Genomic DNA, 20,175 nt, shown 5'->3' with positions numbered 1-20,175 from the left:
CATGACAAGTTACAAATGTTGTTCAGGTTTGTAAAGACTGATCAATACTTAACATGTCTACAAAACAGATCACAAAATGACTAAACACTCTGCAGTACATCGGACGCTTTGACCTTCTGATGCCAGCTATCATTGATTTTGGTCTAGCTCTTTCAAAATTGGAACCACGGTCTTGTTTGTTTCAGGGTGTCATTCACCTCTTGTTTAAAGCCGTCCAAAGCCTGAGTCACACATTAGAAAGTAAATATTACTCAATCATTTGATGAATGTGAAACACAAGAAGTTCATTTGATGGTACTCAAACTTAAGCTAACTGGGTCAGGGCATAGCTGAGTGCAAATGTCAGCATGCTAACATGATCTTGATGGCAATGCTAATTAGTTGATGAGTAGCAGATCTAATGTTTGCCGTTCCATTGTGTGTTAGCATAAACAAATAGTTAAACAACTCTGTACACTACATCTAAAGCAACATAATGAACACCATGAAAGGCAGGGTTTGTAATCACTGGCATGATTTTGAAAGTAGCATTCTTTCAGTGCTCTGTCTCCATCTTGAGTGTGGGCGAGCGGCTAATGCGTGCAAGGAGTAGAGAACAAGCAGGGAGACAGAGAGGCCTGATTGGTTCATTAGATTGATACCTTGTGGCAGACACTGGTCAACGTTTTTTTACAGGCTTACAGCCACTACAGATGACAGATTTTCTTCGTCCCTTTTATATAAAATATTAATTTCTGTCAGAACTGAAAGACAATTTCAATCAAAGTCTGGAGAAAATTAGCAACCCTGCATTTAAGTGGCATTGGTACTCTATAGTCCAGACCAACTGATGGACCATTTCCTGAGCCAGGTGCTAAGGTGACAGGAAATGGGAAAATAACTAATGACTAAAGGTCTTAATAAATTACTGCTGTTTATGTAGGCCTTTAAAACACCACTTTACTAAAATATACACAGATGTTTAAAACCTGTGTGAGAGGTTCTTAAGGTTTGAACTAGAACTAGACTCAGTGACTTCACCCATTGGTTTCTGAAGTGGACTTTTGAAGTCCATCAGTGGTTGTCGCTATTGGAAATGCTTTCTCAAACTAACTTTGATTGTCAAATTACCCACGCCCCTTATTATAAATAAAGATATATGCTCGGAATATTCACCCCCCCCCCCCCCCCCCAATACCTTGTGTGCCAATGAATAAATGGCTATTGAGACAAAAAAGTTTTTTTGACATAGACTGTAAACATGTTCATTTCTACTGTAAAAAAAATTAGCTTTTCTGAATTTGTGTGTATGTGACCTCAAGGGCTTCTGGAGCAAGCCTCAAGTGGACTCTCAAAGAACCAGTTTTTTTACTTCCCCATTGGCTTCATTTTTTTGCTGAACGCTTTATATTTATTGTGTTCAATACGAATACGTGTCATGACATCACAAAGTCACAAATCACAAAAATGGCTCTGTTACATTCAAGCCAAGTAAATCAACATGCACAAAACCGTCACTGGGAATCCGTGTAACCTAGAAAATACAACGTTGTAAATGTTGCCAGTATCTCTTTTGACCTTTCTGTTGATATGTCAACAAAAGAAGGTTTTTTACTACACACTGAGCATATGTTAAAGTACAGATAATCTCTCTCTCTCTCTCTCTCTCTCTCTCTCTCTCTCTCTCTCTCTCTCTCTCCCTCTCTCTCTCTCTCTCCCTCTCTCTGTTTGATTTGGGGGACGTGCTTTCATCAACCCCACAGTCTTTAAAAACAACAGAGCTTTACTGTCTGTTAATGTGGGTCACAGGACAGAGCGGAGAAAGAGGTAAGAGCTTCTTTTTCGGGGGGTTTGTTTTGTCATTACATAAAAGTATTTAATTCAAAAAAAAATTTTTCAAACTTTGTCGAAGGGTTTTTGATTTTTTGGTCTTTCCAGAATGTTACTTTTCTTTATCAACATGATTATTATTATTATTTTGAAGATAGATTATTGTATTACAGGTTTTAGCCCATCTAAGTGAATGTAATCTCAATGTGACATTTTATGACATATGACATTTTAAGTTCCTGCCTGTTTTAAAACTGGATTTTTGACGTTGGTTCCCCACGCACTGACAAACTTACTGAGATCAAATGTAGATTTGAATGTCTTTTAAGTAAAATGAATTTAACAACTCATGTATCCACATTTATATCTTGATTGTTTTGTTTAGACAGTACAGTACTTGACGCTATAAACAACTTTGTCCCGGACTGTCTGTGTGGCCAGCCTGCTGTCCCTTTGACCCCGACATTCCTCCCTTGGTTTTCTGCATAATAAACTCTTTTTACAGATTATCTCCACATGTGATGACAAAGACAATGAGGGTTTACCCTTTTAATTATTTGGTCATCAGACAGACCAGAGATTTTGTTCAGTGGGGGAAATCTGCCAAAGACTGAACGTGCTTTTATGCTGAACAACACATGTTGCCCCGCAATGTTGTCCACAGAATGCATGCATTATTGCAGTTGAATACAGAGTTGAGATTTGGCACAGGTATTGCAAAGATAAAGCTTAATGATTTAAATAAACTAATGATACATATCCTCCTTTGATTGCTTTGTTGGATATTTGTTTCATAATATGATTGTGTAAAAAGGCCACATGCAGCACCACCCAGTCATTGTATTTACTGTTTTGGGTTAGGGTTAGTCATCAGTTAATCAGTTTTTTTTGCCAAAGTAACACGTTTTCTTGCTCATCTTTCTCCTCAGGTCGAATAAGTCCAGCCAGGGAGGCAAAATGCGCTCTCTCTCATCGCTGTGGCTGTGCACGGCCCTGCCGGGTCTGCTGTGGGCCTCACAAGTCAGTCTGATTGTGGAGGGGGACAATGATGCCTCCAGGATCTGCAAACCTGCCCCCTACTGGGAGATAAAAGGAAAGGCACCCATGCAAGAGCTGCTGGGAAATGTAGTAGTGGTGGCATTGCTGAAGGCCAGCTGACAGTTCTGTCTCACCCAGGCCTCCAAGTAAGGAAATGGCTAGAAATACACGTTTTCTTTTTCTCGGGGTTGTTGTTTATTCTACATGTTATTCTGGAGATGATAGACTTTCTCCTGATAATTATTTCAACTTGTGCAAAAGATATTATGTTGTGAGCACGAGATAATGAACTTCATACTTTAATAAACTTGCCTTAAGTTTTGGGACTCTTCATGGTTGAGTTCAAATAGTGTGGAAAAGTAAGTAATGCTCTTTACAGCTGTTACCTTATTTTCTATGTCTGTTCGAAGGATTGGAGGCCTGCGTGACAAGCTTCAACGCAACAACATGACAGAGGTATCCTTTATGATAGTAAATGAGCGCGAGGCTCAGTCCAGGGCCATGTACTGGGAGCTAAAGAGAAGAGCGCCCCCTGGTGTTCCTGTGTACCAGCAGGCTCCACTTCAGAATGATGTGTGGGAGGCTCTGGATGGAGACAAAGACGACTTCCTGGTTTACGATCGGTGAGGAACCAACTCCTCAACAGAATTTAACGCACAACCACAGCACGTTTTCATGACATGAGTGCTAACCAAAAATTTAGTTCGTACTGAATTTGTCCTAGCTCTCTTGGCTTGCAGGTATTTTCTTGTCTCATCATTTTGACTTTAATCTGTGTTCATTTGAAAAAAAGGAATAAACCACCAACTTCTGTATTTTCAAGTGGAGGTTACTCTTTTGAAAGATGTTAAAATCACAACAATAAAAGAGTATTTAAAATGTGTCTAAGAGATATAAAAGAGATATGTCATCATATTTTGAGAAATAGCCAATAGAATAACAGAAATTTTCATCTATACTTCAATTCTCTGTCCCCCTTTTTTCTTCAGGTGTGGACTGCTCACCTTCCATATCGTGCTACCTTACAGTTTCTTGCATTATCCATACATAGAGGCTGCCATCAGAGCCACTTATCAAAAAAACATCTGCAACTGCTCTGTGAGTACTCACTAAACACATACATGTTGACATGTTTGGTTGTGAATAGAAAAACAATCATTCATTCAAGTAATTTGTGGTCAAACAATTGCCTTTTTTTCCTGTCAAATATCAACAAAGTTGATGAGTCATCAAAAACTGGACAGCATGCTTGTAGTTTCTAAAAGCCAATGAAAAGCTACTTGATTTTGTGTATCCTTCCTGCATTATGTGTAGGATACATAAGCTGGTTATGGCTCATCTTTGTGTTTGTGTTAAATTATTTCTCATTCAGATCTCTTGGCTGCTGTGAACACCAAGGTTACCAGTTGCCTATTTACTGCACTCTATCATTTTTAAAGAAAACATGAAATTATGCAGACTCAAAAAGCACTCAGCAATGCATTTCATTGGATTTTTTTTATCCCATAAAAATATACAATTTTGCTTTAAGTCAAGGCTACACTAAGTAATAACATTGATTTATGTGATGACACATCAAATCATGTTTGGTGTGTGTGGGATCACTCATAGTAAAAACACTCAGACAATTATCCCAGCCTGTTGGTTTAACAAGTGGATCTGATGTAAAAATGCCTTCAACCTGCAATTTAATGTATTGCCAGCAGGGGGAGACTGCACTGGTTGCAAACATAAACTGATTGAACGCAACAAACTGGAAAAAATGCCTCTAGGTCTTACTTGATTCATAACTTCATTCATAAGTACATTTTTACTTACTGAGTTTATGTTGTATGTATATCAATTCATTGTTTACATTTTGTGTCTATCAAGACTGATTTGACTGTCAGTTTTGTAAATTAATGCATACCAATATTTAAGCTAACAAAGTACATTTTAATTTTCTTTGCAGGCTAATTATACTCTATCAAGTGGGCAAAACAGCTTTATACATAACATGACAACACAAAATATCAGCTCTTCAAACACATCACAGACAAGTCAATTGAACATGGATGATCAAGATGTGGACACCACTCCTATGATGTCTCCTAAACACCATCATCATCATCATCATCATCAACATCACCAATCTCATCACCACCATCCCCTCCAAAATAGTCCCCAGAATCAGACCCACCATGAGCATCATACAAGTCACAATCAACCCCATCATCACCATCATCAACCCCATCATCACCATCATGATCCCAACCATCAGCCTCACCACCCGCATGGTAACCACAGTCATCATGATGGGGTGGACAGATAATTAGGATGCCAGTTATTCCCCCTTTCACATAGCAGCCATTTTTTCTTACATCAAACTATGTAATGGTGGAAAGCTATTATGCTGTAATAATGTAACAGGCAACTGCCTTGTTGATGCTGTTCATCACACAAATGTAGAAAACTGACAAATCAAAATCTTGAAAGCTTCCCCATTTTTCAGCAACTGTAAAGAACAGTGGTTAGTGAAAAACCAGAGGGACTTGGGAACTTGTTGTAGGTCATTGAAATTAAATAGAAGATACTTGGTTGGTTGAAACCACAAAGTATTATAACACCTACTCATATAACTTTTTTTGTGTTATCCCACTCTTATGTGTGTTTGAATTGAGCCTGTCTGATATGTCATCAGGAAGTCAGCGCCAGTCTGACTCAGAAAACCTGGAATTTGCTTATACAACAAAGGTACTCCTCGAGGTGTTCATGTCGTTTTTTAAACTTGTTGCCAATTGTAAGAGGAATGTGATTAACTTGGGTTTGATGTCATTCCCCTGCTCCAACTTTCGACTTACTCTCTAACACTCATGAGGGTAGAGTATGGGAAGAGAACACAACGTAAAATAAAACAACATATTCGATAATCCATTTGCATACATCAAAGAACTGCTAATGTTAGTATACACCTTGCTTATTTTAGTGTTAATGAGCAAATGGCTGAATACAAGCTAGGAATACTTTACTCTGGCAAAGAACCAGTCCAATGCTAACATTAGCTAATAATAACTGATGGGTGATCAAATATGTGCTCTTACATTTCAGAATGGGTTTATGTCCCTCAAGATTTTTAGTTCTCGTTATTCTTCAGTTGTTCAGGAAACAGTAACATATCCGTGAACTTGTCAGGCTCCTACATTTAGTCAACCCTGGGCAGAGTTAGCCTTCATAATATTATAACACCATTAAAACTTCTGAGTGTAAGCTTTCAAAGCAGTGTGAATACACATAATATATAGTACTTGTGTTTTACTCGTTTTTGTTCTTTGGTAGGAAGGTTTGCTTTATATAGGCTGATGTATTTTACTACTGTGGTGAAATATTTGTACTTTAATGGCAGTTAATTGAGTAGTTGAGATTCTGTTTAAGCAGTTGTCAGATTGAAGATTGCTGTTCGCATGTCGACATCCTACTCCTCTGTATCGATAATGTCACCTGTCCTACCCTGTCCTCGCCCACTAATGAAGTCTACGGCATCAAACCTGCCAGCAGGAGGCTGCAGACGGATGTGTGTGGAGAGAATGAATGGACTGGTGATTATTGTCACACAGGGTCAGAGGCTGTTGTTCACAGCTGATTAGTAATGCCCAGTCAGACAACTGTCACAACACTTTTTGACTGCTCAGCTTCTGCTTCTGTCTGTTTTGCCTCTTATGATCTAGAAGTGATCAACTGTGCTGCTATCTGTACATATAACAAGGGCTTCAAGAGTTAACATGCTTCTGTTTTTCAGTTGAACAAGTGCAGGTGTTTTATGAGTGATGTGCTCTATAAAATTAGTATGGAAATCCAAATTAATAACTTTATAGCTAATAAATTTACATCAGATAAACCTGAACTTCCCACTTTTGTCGATTGCAGCATTACAGAATCAACATACTGTACATTTCTCCAATTAAAACATATTTACAAAGACAATGTTTGCTGATTTAGTCCTAAGTTACTTGACTTTTGGAGCCTTTTTTTTCTTTGTTAGTCCAAGCAAATCTGTTTCAGCAACATCATCCCTGATTTGGTGGTCTTCAAGGAGTTATTCCAGGTCCTATCCTCTTTTCTCTTCATTTCCCTCTGGGTAAAATAAAAAGCCACAGTCCTGGGAATTTTTTGAGAAGGAAAAATTTACTAGGAAGATTCCTGAGAACTACACCCAATGAGGACTGTTTTTGTCTGCATTCGCAACGCCATGTTAATGGCTGGGACATGAACCTTAAGAAATATTTAATAACAATATAATAATAACAATAACATACAATAATATTGACATAATGATAATAATAATAATTATCCATCCATTGTATGAACCACTTTTCCTGTTTGCTGAGCCAATCCCAGTTGTTATAGGGTGACCTATCGGGCTGACCTACAAAGACATACAACCAGGCTATGTCCTAACCTAACAGGCACGTGTTTGGACTTTGGGTAAGAGTACCGGTATAGAAGCCTCACATACACATGGAGAACTTTCATAAGACCGGTCCAAAGGGGATTCAAATCAGGAACCTTCTCACTTTGAGGCAACAGCGCTAACCACTGCATCAACATACAGCTCCATAGTAATCGTAATAATAAACTTATATTATGAAATTATATTAAACGTATTTTTTATGGATTTATGCCACTCAAATAACCTCTTGTGCTAGGAGAGTACCTCCTCTGAAGCAGGAGCTAAGAGGTTCTTCTAAACGGGGTTTATACTTAGACTCTGGAAAGACATGTACACAACAACACAGAGTTGTTAAAGTAACGTATGTGATTATAAGTCAGATAAGATTTGATATCCACTATGGAAGTGTCATAAATTATAAACAATAAACTAGGTAAAGACCCATGAGGGGTAGGCGTCACAACAAGAAGAGAATGAGAAAATGTAATGTCAGACTACTTCAGAGTTGTAAGTCTTGATGACTTAGTCGATAATAACAAACCAAATAATCCATCAACGTGGATCTGGGATTAAAGATAAAACCCTTTGCTTTAGTTAAGGAATTCAGATTACAACAAATGATGAGAAAACAATGTATTTCAAATTATGCCCCTTTTTTTTACCAACAGAAACACCTCCGTTACTTGTTATTTTTCTTTAATGCTTAATGACAATCTCTGACAGCAGGGATTTAGTCGACCAGTACTTGACCCATTACACTGGTATAAAGGAACACGCTGCCATATGTCATCCCTGAGTCACTCACACAAACACACGCACACACACACACACACACACACACACACACACAGCAGGTGGATTACCTCAGTGCTGCTTAACACATGGCTGAGATGCCGCTCGCTTTGACTGACGAGAGCTGACGAGGAAAAATACCAACATCTATCATCAGAATGAAGGTAAGGCCACTTTCTGTCCTCAAGTACTTAAGTATGCTGCGTTATTATAGTCCTTATTTGGAAAGGGGCATGTATAACTACTGTAAGTTCATTTGCTGTTATATTTTCCCATGAGTCCCTGCATGTACAGGCTATCTGTGCATACCAGATTGATGAACATCATCTTTATTACCTGTGTCGATTGTAGGGTTGGTTTATGTCTTTATTCTTGAGAGTTGTTGTGGCCATGATGCTAATGCCACATTTTCCCAGTCATTTGTATGTTTCCTCAGCTTGAAAATATTTTTCTTTGATTTCTAAGTAGAACTCTGTGCTCCTTAAAGCTTCTTAATAAACCTCAGCAGGTTGTCATAGTCTTACTCTCAGGGATTGTCCTGTAAATCCCAGAGATGACGCTACAGGAGAGGCTTTAACTGCTTAGGCCTGCTTCTCCGACCGATACAATAAATAAATAAACAGTGCTTTCACTCACATACACCGGTCTGCTTGGATAGATAAGTATTATTACTGTTTAAGATTAATACATTTCAATGCTTACTAATAATGAAAAAGTTGAACGTTTATGCCACAAATTGATGGATGAAACAAAAACAGCAGATGAAATGATAATAAAGGATCATGGAGAAGAAGAAGAAGAAGAAAGTATTGCGCCCCAATTGTTATAAAAAAAAGTATTTACATCTTCAGATTGAATACACAACTTTTGATAAAGGAGGACATTTTATGTATCATTTTCTTACATTTAATTTAAAGGTGTGTCTGGTGTGTTTTTTAAAGTAAACCCTCTGTATGAAGCATTACTCTCCAAGATAATTCTTTCTGCATAGACAATAACACACATGTCTAGGTTTTAAAGTCTTTATAATAAGACTGTGTTTGTGTTTCTTTATAAAAAGACTGAACACAGGGGTTTAGACAATACTGAGAAGAATACACTAGTACACTTTCAAACTGACCTCATCTGATACTCAATATAAAAGAAAGAGGGAGTTTTAGTAAGTGAACACTAGATGGCAGCACTGTCTCACGTCCCTCGTAAATACAAACTCATTCCTCTGTCAGGCTCATCAGGCCACCATTCATCTAGAGCCTGATTAGTTATTATCCATCATCAAGAGATACGTTTGGATTAGTGAACGTAATCCCTGGATTATAATCCAGATTATCTCTGGGTGGTTTAATCAAATTTAGTGTGTACTTCTTTATATCAGACCCCTTTAAAAGAGTGTCACTAATAAACATTCATTATAGAGAACTGCATGAAATATGTTGTTTGAAAAACATTATGAATATAGTTTTACCTTCTATAAGAAATGTGTGTTTTATTTCTTTGATGACATTTTTTTTTAATGAATTAGAGAAGATAAAAGCCATTTTTCATACAATACAACATTTAACAACTTTTTATCAGTTGCATGTCACATATTCTCCTCCTCTTCAACCAGTAAAAATAAAGCCCCGTTTCCACCGAGCGGTCCGGCTCGGTTCGTTTCAGTACGGCATGCATTTTGCGGCGTTTCCATAGACTAATCCTGGGAAAGATTCCCAAATAACCGATCCGTACCGTCCCACTTTTTGGGACCCTTCCGTTGGGGGGCCAAGAATGTGAAACGGACCCGAAAAGGTGGAGCTAAACACTGCAGTCCGTTGATTGGTTGAAAGAATCATCACTTCCCGTGTTACGTCGGCAAACAAAACTCCGACGTGTTTAAACCATTTAAAAGATTGACCGTAATACACAGCTGATTGTTTACGTCTGTATTTCTCCTCGCGGCACACAGCCTTCTCTGAAACAAAGCTTGATTGAGTTTTTGTAATAAAGAGTCACAAGACAGTGACAGAGTAGTCTTTCAGCGTTGGTTTTGTTTGTGTAGCATTTTTCTCCTTTGTTGAATTTATTAATTAGCGGTTAGCTGTTAGTTGGTATCATGTGATGCTATTTACATAGCGGCATTCGTCAGCCGGGTTACACGCCGCCTACCAAATAGGGCGTGATTGGGCGTAAACGCAAACGGGATCGGGCTTAATCGAACCAAACTGTACCAAACTGTACCGATCCGTACCGGACTGCTGTGTGGAAACAGGGCTTTTGTCTCAGAGCCCCTTAAAACGTATCTGTGAAGTTTCCACTCAGAGCCTTTGTTTTAGCATGACTATAAACCCAATCGGTTGTTTCTGTGTCTGTAGCTTTAAATGGAAGGGCTTGTGTGTGAAGGCTTCGTTTCATTTTATGCCCAGTTGTTTATGGGGAGATGACAGACTCAGAGGGCACAACAAACACAAGCTGTGGGAGCCTCATTTACCTGGGGGAGGGGTTACTACCCTTTGTGATGTCACAAAGGGAAACTGTGTGCTCAAACAGGCCATTTGAAGGGAGAGGATAGGGGGATTTGTAGACAGGCAAGGGACACATACTGTAATGGCATTAAAAACAGCAAATAGCAAAGCAAAGGGAATTTCCATAATGTGTGATCTGAAATTAGTATACAATTATAAAAAGTATACAAGTATAAAAGTATACAAAACAATTTTGCAGCACACAACATTATGATTTAAGATTTATTTTTTCACAAAAATTAAGATCAATATTCCAAAAATGTTATGAAGTTGCCATAAAACTAAATATTTCCTTCTTTATTGGAACTAGCTAAATGTTAATTAAAAAATTAACGCGGCAACAATTACTTGATTCATTTTCTTCTTAAATAGAGGGAATTTAATAGAGCTATCATTAAACAATATATCTCAGTTAATTCCCTCAGTAAATTGCCAATTTAGCCAGTCATCCACAGAAAAAAGCCATCCCCTCAAATATTGCTTTCAACAACGGTATTTGAATTTTAAGTTTAAAACTTGCTAACTAACAAGAGATTTTTCTGATTGTGTATTTTCATCTCAGGTATTCAAGGCTCCAACCATTTGGCAAAAATTACAACAATACTACCTGGGGATTCTGAGAAATGGAGGTATGTTTTTTTTTTATTTACTGTACTCACACATTTCTGTTATATTGATGGATATTTATGTCACACTCTACCTTTCCTTTTCTTTGTTCTTCCTCTGTGTAGACAGGAGGACAGACAGTTGGCCACTGGTTTACTCTCCTGTGCCTGTCGGTTGTATCTTTCTGTGTTATCTGTTTGTTATCTGGCTGGGACCAAAGCTGATGGCCAACAGGCAGCCGGTCAACCTTAAACCTGTGCTGATAGTTTACAACTTCGCCATGGTCTGCCTGTCTGCATACATGTTCTATGAGGTATGACTGTTAATGAGACGTTTGTCACGGTTGTGTCTTAATGTCTGGATATCGTAGGACATGAGGTAATGTCTGAAAAAGAACATAACAACTACATCCTGAAAACCTGAATCAAAACTTTGATATATGAGAAGCTTTGGAAATATGCAACACATACGGGTGCAGAGCAATAGACATTCAAATAATATACTTTTTCTTTTAATCTCCTCGCTTTGTTTTAATATCAAAGGATGAAATGACAGCGTATAATGTGAAAGCCCAAATGGAAAACATGCAAAACTGAAGCAGTCACGAAGGTTACATTTATAATCTTTCCTTCAACTTCATACTTATGTTAGAGTTGCTCCATTAGTGCCAGATATATGAAAACTAGGGATGTAACTATTTACTAAACTCATGATACGATATGGTTCACATTACAATTCTCTCATGATTTATATTTATATATAAAACTGTTTGACAGGGGTCTGCCTCATATCCCCCTTACTGAAAATACATCCATGTTTCAAACAGTCTATAGTAAATACTTGAGCCAACAATTTGCCTGATGATAGTGTCATTGTAGTGTAAGCAGCATGTTTTTTTACTGCTAATCAAAGTGTTATTTAAGTTGTAATAGGACCAGAATCCCTCTCCACAAAAGAGGGATGACAGGCCCTTCACTTTTTTGTTTTTCAGTTCACAGCCTCTTCTTGGTTGGCCAGATACAGTCTGCTGTGTCAGCCTGTCGACTACAGTGACAGCCCACTGGCCATGAGGGTAAATCTTTTGCCTGTGTTATATACACTGCTCAAAACAATAAAGGGAACACTAAAATAACACATCCTAGATCTGAACGAGTGAAGTATTCTTATTAAATACTGATGATCAATGGAAATCAAATTTATTAGATTTGGAGTAACACTCAAAATCAAAGGTCGTGCTCCCGATGAGGTGGCAGATGGTCTCCTGAGGGATCTCCTCCCAGAACTGAACTAAAGCATCTTCCACCTCCTGGACAGTCTGTGGTGCATTGTGGTGTTGGTGGATGCAGCGAGACATGATGTCCCAGATGTGCTCAATTGGATTCAGGTCTGGGGAACGGGCAGACCAGTCCATAGCATCAATGCCTCCATCTTGCAGGAGCTGCTGCCACATGAGGTCCAGCATTGTCTTGCATTAGGAGGAACCCAGGGCCAACCGCACCAGCATATGGTCTCACAAGGGGTCTAAGGATCTCATCTCGGTACCTAATGGCAGTCAGGCGACCTCTACCAAGCACATGGAGGGCTGTGCGGCCCCCTAAAGAAATGCCAACCCACACCATTACTGACCCACTGCTAAACTGATCATTCTGGAGGATGTTGCAGGCAGCAGAACGTTCTCCATGTTGTCTCCAGACTCTGTCACGTCTGTCACATGTGCTCAGTGTGAACCTGCTTTCATCTGTGAAGAGCACAGGACGCCAGTGGCCATTTTGTCAATCTTGGTGTTCTTTGGCAAATGCCAAACATCTTGCAAGGTGTTAGGCTGTAAGCACAACCCCCAGCTGTGGACGTCGGGCCCTCATACCACCCTCATGGAGTCTGTTTCTGACCGTTTGACCAGGCACATGCACATTTGTGGCCTGCTGGAGGTCATATAGCTGGCTCTGGCTGAGCTCCTCCTGTTCCTCCTTGCACAAAGGCAGAGGTAACGGTCCTGCTGCTGGGTTGTTGCCCACCTACGGCCTCCTCTACATCTCCTGATGTACTGACCTGTCTACTGGTAGCGCCTCCATGTTCTGGACACTACGCTGACAGACACAGCAAACCTTCCTGCACCATCCTGGATGAGCTGCATTACCTGAACCACTTTTAGACTCTGTCTCATGCTACCAGGAGAGTGAAAGCACTGCTAGCATTCTAAATGTCAAAACATTCTAAAACATCAGAACTGAGAAGTGGTCTGGGGTCACCACCTGCAGAACCACTCCTTTATTGGGGGTGTTGCTAATTGCCTATAATTTCCACCTGTTGTCTATTCCATTTGCACAACAGCATGTGAAATTGATTGTCAATCAGTGTTGCATCCTAAGTGGACAGTTTGATTGCACAGAAGTGTGATTGACTTGTGATTGGAATGTTTCCTTTATTTTTTTTGAGGAGGATATTTTATCGAGGCAGCTTTACTCCGTAATTTGTTTTATCCAAAACCAACGTTATACAGGGTCTAAAATTGATGACAACAAACTCTTCAAGTGAAGATGTCAATTTGTTGCTTAAAATTAAAATCTGTTTTGCTTGAAACAATGTTTAAGAAATTATTTGAAGTACAAATTCCCGACAGTGAAACCAGTAAAGCAAACAACAATGTTAGTCGATGAATTTTGCTGACAGACTAATCACACATTTGTCACCTTGTTGGGCAGATGGCCAGAGTGTGCTGGTGGTTCTACTTCTCCAAAGTTATAGAGCTCAGTGACACTGTGAGTATGATCAACGGGAAAGAGGAGGGTTTTTTTTGTTTTTAATCAATCTATTTGTTATTTAACAAACACAAAACATAAACACTCTTAGTGACAGATCTTCTTTGCTACCATGCTGCACTCTGCCTGTTTTTATACCTGCAGTGCTTCATTATACCAATTATTGCAGTGACGTCTTACAGGATGCTCGTATTTATCTTTGCACGGTTTAGATATTTTTCATCCTGAGGAAGAAGAACAGTCAGTTGACCTTCCTCCATGTCTACCATCACGCCACCATGATCTTCAACTGGTGGGCCGGTGTGAAATATGTGGCTGGTGGGCAGTGTGAGTGCACGCCAACACAATTGTCCGATGTCACAAAACTGCTTCAAAAATACCAGAAACTGTTCACTGTTTGTCCATCTAAAAGAGACAGTGATATGATAACTTCCTCCTGCATGTGTACGTGTCCACAGCGTTCCTGATTGGTCAGATCAACTCACTGGTCCATGTGGTGATGTATCTGTACTACGGCCTGGCAGCTTTCGGACCAGGAATGTTAAAATACCTGTGGTGGAAACGCCACCTCACTTCTTTGCAGCTGGTTAGTAATTCTGTTTGTGTGTCTATGTATGCATGTGTGTGCATGTGAGTATATAACATTGCTTTCTGCAGTCATTTTGTTTTTTTCAATTCTAGTTGATTCAAACACCTTTATAAATTCCTCTCAAGGCGAATCAATTGCACATAAGAGTTAAACACTATTTCACTTCATTTGTGTGGCAACATGCTGACATCCTTGGAGAGGGAATGAGTTGGTGACCAGCATGAACCTGCCAACTTAGATGACCGGTCATCATTGCTGCCTGCTGTGAGAAATGCTGAAGACAATCCGACAGTAACTCCCCTGCACAGGTTTTCTGACAGCCTGTTGGTACATAGTGTATGTAAACCACCACCAACCCAGACACAGCCAAAAAGTAAACTTCAGTTACCATATTAGCTAATGGTTTATACAGAACTCTAAATCTGATGATGTTTAATTCAGGTTTGAAGTTTGACATTAAAACTATGGGGCCATCTGGAGATCAACCGTATGAAATGGACCTAGTTTTAGTGATGTCACCCACGGGTTTCTGAAGAAACTAATATGAAGTCCAACAACGGCAGACACCATATCAGAAATGCTTTTCCCACCTTACTTTCAAAACAAAGTGCAATGGGCCTCAAGCCTCCTGGCAAACTACTACAATGCCCACCAGTCAGTTGAAAGACACAAGACACATTGGGGTGAACTCAACAGGACAATGAAGACATGATGTGCAATGAATGGCAGGTTGAAGTGACCAATGATGATTTAAAGTGACTTGTGTGTGCCGAAGCAGCAAGTCCTGTAAACAGCAGTATGATATGGCAGTTGTATACATAATGTAATAACAATAATATAATAACAGTATATGTCAATCGTAAATAATATTAATATTTATTAACAACGTGGTCTGCCATGATGACCCAGATCCCACATTATGTTAATGTTAAAACAGACTAGCTCTCCCTGCTGTTGTACAGCCTGATGGCTGTGGGAACAAAGGAGCGTCTGAAGCGTTTGGTTTTGCTCCTGGGGGAGGACGAGGCTGAACGAGAGGCTCATCTGCCACAGCTCGTCGTGGAGGGGGTGAGAGGAGTTATCCAGGATGGATATGATTTTGTCCTTCATCCTCCTCTCAGCCACTGTCTCCAAAGTGTCTAGTTCTAAGCCAACGACAGAGCGGGCCTTCTTAACCTGCTTGTTTATCCTGCTTGCCTCACCAGTCTTGATACCACCCCACCAGCACACCGCAGCAAATAAGAGTGTGCTGGCTACCACAGACTGGTACAAGGTCTTGAGGAGTCTGTTACACACACTGACTGATCTGAGTCTACTCATAAAGAACAGCCTACTCTGTCCTTTCCTGAAGACGGCGTCAGTGTTGTGAGACCAGTCCAGTTGATTGTTTATGTGAAGCCCAAGGTACTTGTAAGAGTCCACCCTCTCCACTCCCTCCCCCTGGGTCATGACTGGGACAGGGGGGCACCTCTTCCTCCTGTAGTCCCCACATCCCACATTATGCAAAAGTAGGAATAGCCTTAGTGTTAATCTAATCAAACATATGAGTAATATAAAAGTCACCTCATTCCAACTAAATGATTTTGTACCAAGCTGTAAACATTACCGTCTGCTGTGAAAACTGACATCTTAACATGGCACCTGAAAAGGATGTAGGGTTTTGTAGCCCAAGCTGACAGTCAAGGACCTGCAGTTGTTTTGCTCTTCAGCGTCGGCTTGATTTAACACCAGAGGTCTTGGCTTAGACCGTAGACTGTATACTTAAGAATGGGCAAAGCAAGACCTCCAAAGAGTGAAGCCGTAATATTGAGCGCTCCCCCTGCTGACAGGCTGCAGTATAGGTTATAAACCCGCCCTGATGATAACAGATGGGACATGTGTCAAACTATAAAATTCACATCAGATACATTTTTCTCAATCGCTAATACAGGAGTCCATGAACTTCCATAACCAGGAGTGTCTGCTTCTAACCAACATAAGACTCTGACTGACGCTGTCCACTAATATAAGAAATTAATGCTTGAGATGGACTCCCTCTTGGAGCCAGCCTCTAGTGTACACATTATGAACTGCATACTGTGAGGTTGCTGCTTGGTTAGATCTGGTCTGCAACTAAGTAGCATTAAGAGCCAAATCTTTGGTTATCTTCGAACCCATAACTGTTTTCAAAATTTGACACAAGCACAAGTTTGAATCTTTTTCGCGCCGACAAAAGGCCACTTGCTTTGTTTGTCATTGTTCTTGTTGTAATAACAAGTCGGCTTAGAGGTGCTGATGCTCCTCAACTAACTACTAGACCATCTGTTTTTGACATAAATCGCTGATGAAGAGACAATACATCCTGTTGTGTTTCTTATTCTTTCTATTAGTCTGCAACATATATAGGTCAGTAGTGACTGGCTGCTATTATGTAACAATAATTGTGCTGACCTCAGAGGTGACCCCCAAGCCTTAAACAGTTGGTTTCACGGTTTGGTGAGCTGAGGCTGAAACAGTGAAGTTAATTAAAGAGTTTGGAGATTGCTTTTCTTTGTGCGTTTATGGGGTCCTTTTTTGTGTTTTGGAGAGGTAATTATTAAATCTCACTGAGAGGGTATGATAGAAATGGATGTGTAGCGTTAATTATGTTCAATCATTCATATAATCCCTGCTTGTTCTCTGGCTGAAGTGGCATATTCGCTTTGACGATTACATGCCAAAGTGCAGAAACGTTTATATAATATGAAGAAACTCTTTTTCTGACGATTTCCCCCCAATCAGGCAACAGAACCTTTAGTGCTCGTTTTTTTTTTCACATTCATGTCTCATGGCCACCCACAATTAAAGATTTAGTTTAAACATTTGTGACACTAAACAATACAAAAATAGGACAACGTATAAGGCATAATAAGACAGTAGAGCTGGTTCTTAATGGTGTTTTCACATCCTAACTGCTTACTGAGGCTTGTTAATTATTTAAACTGCTCTGAGTTGTTCATGTTGTCATTGACGAACAGGTTGGAGCCTATAATCTCATCTACCCGTCTCCTGCAAAAAAAATGGACTTTAGTGGAGTAATAAATATTTATTGTGGCCTTTACAGATCTTTCAAACATTTCATAATATGCTTTTTTTAAGATTTAAATGTTCTCTTTTAAAGTGTTGGGACAGCTTCATAGAGACAGGACATGTTAGGAGGGAGTGATTGCACATAAAGAGACAGGTCCGGGAGTCACTTAGACTTAGAGCTGACGCAGACACAGTATTTGTTCATTCTTAATCTTTGCTTTTAACCACCATCTTTTGACCTCCCTGTTTTACTTCACTGCCTATTTAAACACTTTGCCAGGTGGAGAATATTAACATTTTAATATCATAAGTTGATATACACCGTTGTTTTTTAATAGAGTACTAATAATTTAGCAGTGTTTTGGTCTTTGGGTTTGGGCTAGTTTTTGTGTTAAGTCTTAAGCAATGCGTTTTTTGCTTGTTTTCTAAAGTGTAGTGGCTTATTCAGGTTTACTTTGCTCCCTGTATGAACTCCTAATTCTCTATCAGCTGTGCACAACAAAGCAAAACACAAATGTAATAGTTAATAGTGCACACACACACACACAACTACATACTACTACATGCACAACTACAATTGACAGAGTGACAGATTGACAATGACTAAGAATGAATTTGAAATATGGAAAAACAATATAATAAAGAAAGAGAGTGCATAGAATGTATTATGTTTTCAAGTGGCCTCTCTTTTACACAATGTGGGAGGTTAGGTCACTTGTTGGGCTTCATTTTATTTAAGGAGCCAGGACACCTAACGGTGGGGGCGCCGGGTGGTGCAGTGGCACTGCGCGCGTCTCCATGCATCGAGGCTACAGTCCTCGTGCGGGCGATCCAGGTTTGTGTCCGCATCTACCGCATGTCTTTCCCCACTCTCTCTCCCACTTTCTGATCTATCCATTGTCCTACAATAAGGGCTAAAACGACAACAACTAAACCTTAAAAAAAAAAAGTTCAGTTCAGTTCATGCATCAGTTCAACATCAGTATCGGGAAACATCAGCCCTGTTAACAGACACCAGCACATTGTGAAATGATGTTACAGGAACTGGTGTCATTTGCCAACATTTATTTGTTGTGATGGATCACCTCAATGCTGACATCTAACTACAAATAAGAAGAAGAAGTTTTTCACAAATTCTGACTCGTTTTCACTGTCAAACATGAGAGAAAATATTGGCATTGTGTGAGTCTTCATCAAAAGACGTCATGAAGCAAACCAGAATCAGACACTTGCTAAATTGCTATTTTAAACATTGGTGTCATTATGTTTATTTTTAAGGGTGTAAAGAAGTACTTGCCTCTGTTGTTAAAAATTACAAATGCTTGATGATGATTTTCTTATTCCTTCAATCACTAAATTGCCCAGATGATCGGTTTGTCTCACTCTGCCTGTTTCTAACTGTCTGACCGCTGTCTGTCTGTTTCTCAGCTCCAGTTCTTCATGGTAACTATCCACACCACCTACAACCTGTTTGCCGACTGTAACTTCCCTGACTCTATGAACATGGTGGTGTTGGCCTACTCGCTCAGCCTCATCGCTCTCTTCAGTAACTTCTACTATCACAGCTACCTCGCTAAAAAGAAGGCCAAGAAGACACAGTAAGAGAGACGGGGCGAGACAAATCAGGTGCACGTGAACGCAGAGAGAGAAAAGAGCTGACATGAAAGGATTTTAAAAACACAGGAAGGTAGCACAGAGAGGACAAAGGAGAACAACAGAGGGGAAATAAAAAGCAACGTCTGTTTGTTTGTTATGTTAATTTCTTTATGTTCATAATGTTATGGTAATTACAGCTTTATTCTATTTGTACCAAATACATTAACATATGAAAACCTATACAATGACACCTGAAAACTATTTATGTTTGTAATAAAATTTTACATTTTTCACCACTTGTATATCATCTGAATGATATTTTATCAGCTGCAAAACACATATATATTATATTCATTCATCTTGTCTGGTCATTCATCCAGCACAAAGCCCCTCCTCAAAAAAACACTCAACACACATTAACCCTTGTTTCATCAGCCCCTCCCCCGCAGCTGCTAATAGACGAGACCTTCTTAGCGCTTTATTCCTCCTTCTCCCCTATTGGCTGGTGGTCACAGCCTGCAGCCAATCATCTGTCGGCTGCCATTAGCTCTGTATCCCTGCACCCTCCATCTATTCCTCCCCTTCTTCAGAGGAGGGTCCCCCTTCTCTAATTTCTAACATTTAATCCATCTGACCAACTGGGAGACCCCGGCCCACCGCACAAACCCCCCAGCTCCATCTGTCATGATGTCTACGGTCCTGACGGACACGCCCCCTTGTGGACAGAAATGAAAGAACTATTATGAGGTGAATAAATTACTCATATCTGCTTCCTTTGCATTTTATTTCCCCAGCCTGCACTTATTCCCATTCTGTTCACTATCTGTTTCTCTGCTTTTATCTGTGCCTTGCACATTGCTTTGGACTGTCCTCCTTTACTCACTCCGCAGGGGGGAGAAAAATAACTGAGCACCTCATGAAAAACACTTTGAAGTGAGTAAATCATAGTTTCAGAGGCGTAAGGTAGAGATGAGATTTATTTTTCTCACATGAGAATTATTTGATTTAAGG

At 39.7% G+C, this 20,175-nt stretch overlaps 2 protein-coding genes across 2 annotated transcripts in view; both read left to right on the top strand.

Annotated features, from left to right (window-relative positions):
• The first annotated feature begins 1,755 nt into the window (after positions 1–1,755).
• Positions 1,756–20,175, top strand: part of selenop2 (selenoprotein P2) — a 230,315-nt gene continuing 211,895 nt past the window's right edge. The window contains exons 1-5 of the mRNA XM_079347824.1: positions 1,756–1,806; positions 2,739–2,993; positions 3,258–3,470; positions 3,837–3,945; positions 4,799–5,519. Of these exons, the coding sequence (XP_079203950.1) occupies positions 2,767–2,993; positions 3,258–3,470; positions 3,837–3,945; positions 4,799–5,158 (909 nt within the window). The 5' untranslated portion in view covers positions 1,756–1,806; positions 2,739–2,766 and the 3' untranslated portion in view covers positions 5,159–5,519. The remainder of the gene's footprint in view (positions 1,807–2,738; positions 2,994–3,257; positions 3,471–3,836; positions 3,946–4,798; positions 5,520–20,175) is intronic.
• elovl8a (ELOVL fatty acid elongase 8a) lies at positions 8,155–19,460 on the top strand. The gene is made up of 8 exons (XM_079349174.1): positions 8,155–8,229; positions 11,129–11,195; positions 11,298–11,485; positions 12,164–12,244; positions 13,875–13,931; positions 14,144–14,258; positions 14,390–14,517; positions 18,997–19,460. The coding sequence occupies exons 1-8, from the start codon at positions 8,224–8,226 to the stop codon at positions 19,168–19,170; spliced, it is 816 nt and encodes a 271-aa protein (XP_079205300.1). The 5' UTR covers positions 8,155–8,223; the 3' UTR covers positions 19,171–19,460.

This window comes from Symphodus melops (genome assembly GCF_947650265.1).
Source record: "Symphodus melops genome assembly, chromosome: 7".
NCBI classification, from domain to species: domain Eukaryota; kingdom Metazoa; phylum Chordata; class Actinopteri; order Labriformes; family Labridae; genus Symphodus; species Symphodus melops.
This window is presented reverse-complemented; position numbering and strand designations above follow the sequence as displayed.

Excerpts from the sequence above, each read along its gene's own strand:
- elovl8a (XM_079349174.1), top strand. Across the intron at positions 11,196-11,297 it reads GGGGATTCTGAGAAATGGAG|ACAGGAGGACAGACAGTTGG; the intron begins GTATGTTTTTTT and ends TCCTCTGTGTAG. Across the intron at positions 14,259-14,389 it reads ATATGTGGCTGGTGGGCAGT|CGTTCCTGATTGGTCAGATC; the intron begins GTGAGTGCACGC and ends ACGTGTCCACAG.